General features: G+C 33.6%; 1 protein-coding gene across 2 annotated transcripts; it reads left to right on the top strand.

The window, feature by feature from the left end:
• Positions 1–370: 370 nt before the first annotated feature.
• On the top strand, positions 371–8,951 carry CLC-C (chloride channel C). 2 transcript variants are annotated; one of them, XM_068646911.2, is made up of 8 exons: positions 371–971; positions 1,392–1,617; positions 2,775–2,975; positions 3,291–3,468; positions 4,630–4,892; positions 6,041–6,310; positions 6,544–7,672; positions 8,492–8,951. In XM_068646911.2, exons 2-8 carry the CDS (start codon positions 1,397–1,399, stop codon positions 8,639–8,641), a joined length of 2,412 nt encoding a protein of 803 aa, XP_068503012.1. In that variant the 5' UTR covers positions 371–971; positions 1,392–1,396; the 3' UTR covers positions 8,642–8,951. The 2 variants fall into 2 exon arrangements, with proteins under 2 accessions (XP_068503012.1, XP_090157362.1); XM_090301236.1 differs by having other exon boundaries at positions 669–971; positions 3,286–3,468.
• The last annotated feature ends 272 nt before the right edge of the window (positions 8,952–9,223 follow it).

Below are 9,223 nucleotides of genomic sequence, written 5' to 3'. Positions count from 1 at the left end.
TATTTTAAACTCTAGAATTCAAGAAAACAGAAAAATGAATGTTACTAGAAAAAAATGAAGAAAATGACAAAGTTGTTATTTCATGTTTTTTTTATACAAGTGCAAGAAAAGAACATGGAGTTGAAGGAAGAAACCGCCCCTTCTTATTTAAAAAGAACTGAACCAATAAAATATAGAAAGGTACATAGAAAAGATTAAGGATAGTGTGGGAGTGGGGTAGCACTTTGTTAGCACTCTGTATTTTCTGTTAAACACGCAAATTGAAACCACAAAATATATTACAAAACAAGTTGTCTTTCTTGAAGAGGTTAATGTTGTCACAAACATTATCTTTTTGATAAACAAAATAATAAGGTACTTCAACATTGATGACAAGAGTGACATAAAAGTCAAATATGTTTTGTGGTGCATTCGAGAAGTTTTATTCTTTTGTATGTCTTAATTATTATAGTTTGAAAGGTAAATTTTGAATTTATCCTATTGGTATATGTTATTATCATTTTATCAAAAATTATATAGAAAACAATACTAATTATTTATTTGAGCAAAATAAATGTAAACACTATCTCTCCTCTGGCTTGGGAGGGGAATAGATACTCCACCTAATCATTATAATAAAGTAAAGTGATAAAAAGAGATAAATAAATTTATGGGATATTTTTTAATCATTTACTACTTTTGCATTTGTTAGCTTTGGAGAAGACAAATCTAATTTCTTCCAAAGCAAATTATACATGTGTTTTGATTTTGCTGTAACTTTGGAGGAGGAAAGATTTTGTTGTCTTAACTATAATAACTGGCAATGAATTATTGAGTGCCATGAATTATTGAGTGTTGTCTACATATTCTAAACTTATCTAATCATTTTGGCATTCCAAAGAGATGCTGGAATAAGTATTGTCTTCCAGAGTTGGAACACTCCTCTCAGATCTAGGACGATCATTGACTGCTGTGAAACACCACAAACACTGGTACTTCTTTCATTTCAGTGCTCCATGCAATGAACTCTGCTACTTCTATCATCTGATCATTGATCATTGTGTGTAATTGTGTATATCTATTCTGCTCAAACTGCTTTTTTTTTGGTTTGATTGTCATAATGTGTTTGCATTTGGGTTGGGCATATCCAGGATTTGGTTCATCGGGGCTGAGTAGCCATTAGTTTGTGGTGAGAGTATAAGAAAATTGTATGTAGGAAGATGGAAAGAAGAAAGAAGATGTTATTGAGAGAATTTTCCTGTGACCCCTTTTGTTGAAAGTGCCAGAAGTGCTTTCAAAATGTTGAAACTTGTGGTTGAATTTGCCATGATGTTGAGCATACACCCCACATGCTTTTCAGGTTCTGAGTAATAGTTATACATCTGCTATAAATTAAGTTCCTTTTATGACAGCTGGGATGATGGAAAAAGAAGATGATGAGAACTATGGTGATTATGAGCGTGGCATAGAAATTGAAGGTCTGTTGGATGGGAATGAGGAAAATGGAAGGTACTTGTCAGGGTTATCTGACAGAAGCATGGCTCATACAAAGCCACTTCTTGTGAAGAGGATCAACACCACCTCACAGATTGCTATAGTTGGTGCCAACCTCAGCCCTATTGAAAGCCTTGACTATGAGTAAGCAACCTGCGTTTCATTTTATTACGAGAATTTCAAGTGGGTATTTCTATTCAACCTTTGGGGTTCATTGATACCGTATTGGGACAAGGATGAGTATGAAGATACCCACCATCTTGTACCCTTTTGCTACACAGTTATCTTTCCATTGCTCTTGTTTGACTCATTGAACATTTTCTTTCTATTTATAGCCTTAATTACACATTTTTATCTTAAGAAGTGAATTTTAAGAAAACGGTTTGACAAGTGAGGTTTATACCTAAAATATATTATAAACTGATGTAGAATTTTCAATACAACCCCTCACGCCTCACGCCGATACCAACCAACTCGTGTGTGTGACTATATATTTATGGATGGTCGATAGCATCCTGATAGGGATGACACAATAGATCCAACAAACTCTTGTTAGGATAGACTCTAAATAAATTTAATATCATCTTAAGAAATGAATATTATGTTTAACTCAACCTTACAAATTGTATCTACTTATATACTATGAACTGACCTTATCTTTAGTCGATATGTGATCTCTAACATCTTATCCTTTTTTGTATGATTTTCTTCAAACTATCTATTGCATTTTAGGAAACCTAAACATCAATTTTATCAAATTATTGTGTAAACTCAGTTTATTAGGTAACATAAAAAACTTATTTTTTCTTTTATTTTTAGTCTTAATTTTGTTTCATTTGAAGAACTTTTCTTTCCTTATACAAATTTGTATTCTTTCTTTTAATGTTCTAATGCATCAAGTTCACTCAAATTCTCAAAGTATTATTCTAATTATTTTATGTTTGGAAACTGATGCTTCAGAATTCAGTGATATAGTTGCATTTTATCTGTAAACTACATATGGCTGAACTTTTATCACTTCTTGAATTTTGGGAGGGGCATTGGCAATTTGTGCACACATAAAAGTATGCTGATGAGGAAATCGTTGTTACTTAGTTTACAAATTTTATGGCAAATTCTATTCTGTTTCTATATGCTTGTTTTCTTTCCAAGCTTCCATGGCATTTAAAGTCATATAAATATGCATCAGCTAATCAAAATTACAAATAGCAAGAACTCTGGAGTTGTTTTTTTTTTGTATTGGCAAGTCAAGTACTGAAGGAATTAGCAAAGATGCTAGAGTACTTACTCTTCAATTTCAGGATTTTTTATAATGAAATATTGAAGCATGACTGGAGGTCTAGGAAGAAGTCTCAGACGATCCAATATGTGGTGCTTAAGTGGGGATTTGCCCTTCTTATTGGATTAGGCACTGGATTGGTTGGCTTCTTTAACAGTTATGCAGTTGAGAACATTGCTGGTTTCAAGCTGCTTATGACCACCACTCTCATGTCCAAAAACAGGTGAGCTTGTTCCTATCATAGCTCCAAAGTTGCTTACTGGTTAATGACATTTGGTCTGTACTTGATTTTTTATGAAAAAGCTAATTGTGTTTTCGGAAGTTACTTTTGAACTAAAGATGAAGATGGGGTGCTTATACTGTGACTGTTGAATTATTTCATCAAGTTATGTTAACAATAAATGTGTAGATCTTTCTCCTTATGTATTATTTATCTTTATTTGATATAAAACTTCGAACCCCACAAATCCTTGTTATGTAATTATGCTTGGCAGAATTACTGTTCATGTATTCTCATAGATTAGAAGTTCCAGTGCAGATATCTTGAGGCATTTTTAGCATATGCTGGTGTGAATATATGTTTAGCAGCAGCAGCTGCTGCACTTTGTGCTTTCATTGCTCCAGCAGCGGCAGGCTCTGGCATTCCAGAGGTAAAAGCATATCTCAATGGAGTGGATGCTCACTATATATTGGCTCCCAGCACCCTTTTTGTAAAGGTAAATAACACTACTATAGTAGAAGCAAATCTACCTCCGCTCTCATTCTTTTGACTCATCATGAGCACACATAAAGTTTGAGTAACTTCTTGAACAAATGAAAACTACACAGTATCAGCTTTCTATTTTAGATAAAAAGAATTTTAGTGAAGAGTGAAGTTTATCTTATGAATAAGCCTTTTACTATACTTCAATCCAGGGGATATTACCAAGGAAATGTTAAGACAGTTTCTTAATTGTTCAAGATAGGCTATTGTATGCATACTATTTATTGTGACATGTTTGGTGTTTCTCTTACTGATTTTTCTACCTTTTCTATCTAGTCTTTTTTTTCTGCAAAATAATATGGAAAAGATAGACATAGCTATACTAATTTACTAAATGTTAAGAGAAAAAATAAAACCATTCCAGTGTCTACTCTTAAACTTTGGGATGAATTTATTTATTGACATGATATCTGCTTCAATGGCTGAGCAATAAAAAAATTATCCTCACTCTGTGCTGATAGTGAATAAAAAATAGAATAAACTATGACAAATAGCCCATCAAATTCAAAAGATAATTGTTTCTTGTACAGATATAAGCTATTTTCCTTGAGCTAGTTGACTCGCAATGGATAATAAATTTCATATAATCATATATGTTGAAAATGTTGTTAATATTTCTTTAGAGAATAGAACCCCAACAACAAAATGTTTTTGCCTAGAGGTGTAGCATGGATGAAATGTGCTGTTGTGTTAATTCAAAACCCAAATGTTCTAAAAGAAGTTTTTATCCTGATCTTCACTCTTTATTTCTGTGTTTCTCTTAGAATTGTCCTTAACTCCTTAATCTTCTTCTGCCTCTATTTATTGAGATATCTTCCTTCTGATTAACTTAGGACTTCTCCTCACGGAGCCAAACCATCATATGTGAAATTTTCATATTTTCCTCAATAAGTACTACTCCAGTGGTCTCTAAGATATTCATTGATGATCTTATCTTTTCTTGTATTTTCAATCATACTCAACATTTTTATTTCCACAGCACTTAGCTTGTGTTGATTCGTTCCTAATGCATCCAGTGTTTTCTTCTCTTTTTAGTGTTAAGAACAAATTGAAATGTTTTACTTCTTGGTGAATATTAAATTTCTGTATGAAACCTATGGAAAAACTGTGACAGATATTTGGTTCCATCCTTGGAGTTTCTGCTGGATTTGTGGTGGGCAAAGAGGGACCTATGGTACATACAGGTGCATGCATAGCTTCTTTATTGGGACAGGGTGGATCTCGCAAGTATCACTTGACTTGCAGTTGGCTTAGATTTTTCAAAAACGACCGAGATCGGCGAGACATGATTACTTGTGGTGCAGCTGCTGGTGTTGCTGCTGCCTTTCGTGCACCAGTAGGGGGTGTCCTCTTTGCCCTTGAAGAGGCAGCTTCATGGTATCTATTTCTGCTAAAAAGTTTCTCTGTCCCAACTTCATGGTATCTTTAGGTTGCAAATTTGTAATTCTAACAGAAAGAAATTCTCTGCAATCTCCAATTTTTAATAGCAACAAATATTATATTCTAATATATGCAGTATAAGATGTTAATTGAAAAGAAACCAACAAGGGTTGTGTCTAGCAAATGGGCTAGTCCCTTACAAGGTAATGAACCAAGGTTTGAATTTTTTTCCTAGGAAGGTGTCTGATTGTGTCTCAAATAGTATTGTTCCAAAGGGATATGGGAAATCAAAAAGAGATGTTAATTGAAAAGCAGTTAAATGACATGAACGGTAACCTTGAATGTGTAATCATTTGTGTGTAAAGAGGGTAACTTCTAAGATGTTAGAGTTACATAGCATGGAAATTAGTAGTTAATTGAAAAGAAGCAGTTAAATGACATGAATGGTAACCTTGAATGTGTAATCATTAGTGTGTAAAGAGGATAAGTTCTAAGATGTTAGAATTACATAGCATGAAAATTAGTAGGCTGTCTGATAGAATAAAAATTGAAAAGAAAGCAGGCAACTAAGCGGTTACCATATGGAGCTGGTGTTGGTGTACGAAATAAGGTTTACTAGGTAGGATGATCAATGAATTGATGAATAGATTCATTATGTTTAATAATTTATGATGATTAAGTAATATGGTATTACCAAATTAGGAAGAATCTGAAGTCATCTTGATGAAACTTGTTCGGGTATACAATAATCACTTATTTAGAAGTCAAGGTCAAACGCAATTTAAATACACCCCTTAACCCTGTGAGACACCTTTTAAGGACAAAATTATGATAGAACTTCAAGTTCCAATGCGCACAATATCTCGAATGCGGTAATTCGGACTTGAAATTACTGAGTTTTTAATGCTAACATAGTCCTTGCCTCAAAATGTAATATTAGGATTTTTGTTTCTTTCCTTTGGACAAACGAAGATGATGCCTGCATAATATATCTCACTTTATGTATTAAGTGCTCTTAAACTGTTTATTCTTTGAATAAAGGTTATACACCTTCTATATAAAAGATTTTTAAAAGAAACTCTGCTTCATCTAAGCTATTGCCATTCAGAAAACTGAACATTTTTTTCTATGTGGAACACCTTCAGGTGGCGGAGTGCACTTCTTTGGAGGACATTCTTCACAACTGCAGTAGTTGCTGTTGTTTTAAGAGTTGCAATTCAGTTTTGTGCCACAGGAAAATGTGGGCTATTCGGTGAAGGTGGTCTGATAATGTATGATGTTGGTTCAGCCAATATAACATATAGTGCTGTTGATATATTTGCAGTACTACTTTTGGGAGCCGTTGGTGGAATTCTCGGAAGCATATATAATTACCTTGTCGATAAGGTTGTTCGAACATATAGCATCGTCAATGAGTATGTCTTACATTCAAAGTTAAATAGTTCTTAGCCATTTACTTTCTGCATCATACCTATAAAGTGAGAGAGAAAAAGGGTGCATCTACCCTTATTAAATTAGAGTACCTTTAAATTAAGGATAGATGCATCCTTACTTTCTCACTTCACAAGAGCCAAAAACTAGTACTTTTGTAGTATAATATAATGTATTAACAATATAACTAATAACCCTTTTCTTTGTGTTGTGGCAGAAAAGGTCCAGCTTTCAAAATCTCTCTTGTTGTGACAATTGCTCTTTTGACATCATGTTGTTTTTATTTCTTGCCATGGGTTGCACACTGCATTCCCTGTCCTTCTGATTCAACATCAGCCTGTCCCTCTAGTGATGAGTCTGGAGAATACCAAAACTTTCAATGCCCTCCAGGCTACTACAATGATCTTGCTTCCCTCTTTCTGAACACCAATGATGATGCTATTCGCAATCTGTTCAGTCCCAAGATAATCAAAGAGTTTCATATTTCTAGTCTGTTTATCTACTTTGCTACTATTTACTGTCTTGGGATAATCACTTATGGTATTGCTATTCCATCTGGGCTCTTCATTCCTGTGATACTTGCTGGTGCTACCTATGGCCGTCTTGTTAGCCGGATCTTTGAACTGATCACAACACTTGACAGAGGACTCTTTGCCCTACTTGGAGCAGCTTCCTTCCTTGGTGGCACCATGAGAATGACAGTTTCTATTTGTGTCATATTGCTTGAGCTCACTAATGATCTCTTGTTACTTCCACTTGTGATGTTGGTCTTATTAGTGTCAAAAACTGTGGCTGACAGCTTCAACAAGGGTGTGTATGATCTAATACTTCAGATCAAAGGACTTCCTTATTTGGAGGCTCATGCAGAACCTTACATGAAGAATTTAGTTGCAGGTGATGTTGTTTCAGGTCCATTGATTACCTTTTCTGGCATTGAAAAGGTTGGGATTATATGGCATGCTTTGAGTGCTACAGGGCATAATGGGTTTCCTGTCATTGATGAACCACCTTTCACAGATGCACCAGAATTATGTGGGCTTGTACTGAGGTCTCATTTACTAGTGTTGCTGAAGGAGAAGATTTTTTCAAATGATAAGAATTTCATAGATCAAAGTAGTTTCCAAAGAATTTCTGCTTTGGATTTTGGAAAGGCAGGATCAGGAAAGGGGATCAAACTAGAGGATCTTGATATTGATGAGGAAGATATGGATATGTATGTTGATCTCCATCCCATAACTAATGCATCTCCTTACACTGTGGTTGAGACAATGCCACTTGCCAAAGCTGCTATTATTTTCCGCCAACATGGACTCAGGCACATGTGTGTTGTTCCAAAGAGCCAAGGGGTATGTATAATGCTTTTTCTGTTATTTATGCCTTCACTGGAATCTGTCATCTGCATTCTTTCACATGTAAACATAACAGTTTTCATCCCTGTCTCTACTGTTTATTTGAAGATTCCAAAATGACTAAACCATAATTTTTTCCCTTGAATTATGACCTCCTCTCATAAACAGTTTCAAAAGTAATGAAAGTAGTATAGAAGTAATTCATGAAGAATTGAATATTGATCACTTTAGTCCTTAAGTTGTTGGAGATTATATTTCATAGTACATAAGTGATGAAAACCTCACCTCATAAGTCAGTTTTATAAGGTTGAGTTAGACTTAAAGTCCACTCTTTAATATACTATCATAGTCATTTGGAGCTTATAATAGTGAGAGTTTGTTGACCTTTTCAAGGTACCACTATCGGACCACCTATAAATATTTAGTCTCAAGCACATTTGGAGTCTTACTTAACATGATTTTTAATAGTTCTTGGACAACTCAAGTAATCTTTTTTACATTAAAGAACATTGTGATAGTTTAAGGACAAAATTGATGGTGTATACATTCTAAACTAGATCCAAGAGGCATTCAAAAAAACTTTTGAATTTATAAATGAATTATGAGCTTTGACCTCCTTATATAATAAGCTCTTTTTTTATCTTATTTTAACTTAACTCAATAACATTCACCATTAATCTTATCTTATGAATAAACTCTAATTTATTGAAGAAGTACTTAGTTAAGCTGTTTAGTCAAAAACATTCCCAGTTTAACATTACAACTTCTTTTGCTTCACCTGATGCAAAATATGCTGACAATCTCTACATGTTGCAGAGACCACCAGTTGTTGGGATTCTAACACGCCATGATTTTATGCCAGAGCATGTTTTGGGACTTTACCCTCACATCAAGTCTCAAAAACAGAGTTTAGGGATATCAGTGAAAAACATTCTTTCTTCAGTATTGAAGTGCTGCATTCATTAGTTGATCAAAGTTTTCACATACAGTAGAGTGTAATAATTATTCACAAAACATTTGAAGCAGAAATGCTACTTTGAGATGTGGCAGCTGCATAGTTTTGATGCTTGATTTAGCAACTGTGTCTGTATATTAATTCTTTACCTCTATTTCCTAAAGTCAGCTTGAAACTTGCATATAGATACTGTGAAACATAGAGTTGCAGTATACAGTGGACATTTATCTCTTGTAAATGTTGCTTGTTTGGATTTTTTTTATAAAGTTATTTGTATGATATTGTTAATGTTAAAATTAAAAATTATCACAGTTGTCTTTACTTATTTCTTGTGGTGTTTTATTCTCTCCAACCAAATAATAAAAGTGACTTATTTATGTTTTATATTAAAGACCTTTAAACAAACACACTTAATGATACAGCTTAAAAGTACACAAATCAAATAAAACTAAAAAATAATAATTTAAAAATAAAAAATTATATTAAACATTGGAATTTTTTTTCTTATTTTTTTTTTTACTTTTCGTTTTATTCTTACACTAATTCATAATTTAAAGGTCAAAATCAAAGTCAAATAAAAAAGTATATAATAA

Source organism: Phaseolus vulgaris, chromosome 4 (genome assembly GCF_051622355.1).
Source record: "Phaseolus vulgaris cultivar YP4 chromosome 4, ASM5162235v1, whole genome shotgun sequence".
NCBI lineage: Eukaryota > Viridiplantae > Streptophyta > Magnoliopsida > Fabales > Fabaceae > Phaseolus > Phaseolus vulgaris.
The sequence above is the reverse complement of the archived record's forward strand: the minus strand, read 5'-3'. Positions and strand labels throughout refer to the sequence as shown.

Excerpts from the sequence above, each read along its gene's own strand:
- CLC-C (XM_068646911.2), top strand. The coding sequence starts at position 1,397 with ATGATGGAAAAAGAAGATGATGAGAACTATGGTGATTATGAGCGTGGC. Across the intron at positions 1,618-2,774 it reads ATTGAAAGCCTTGACTATGA|GATTTTTTATAATGAAATAT; the intron begins GTAAGCAACCTG and ends CTTCAATTTCAG. Across the intron at positions 2,976-3,290 it reads ACTCTCATGTCCAAAAACAG|ATATCTTGAGGCATTTTTAG; the intron begins GTGAGCTTGTTC and ends GTTCCAGTGCAG.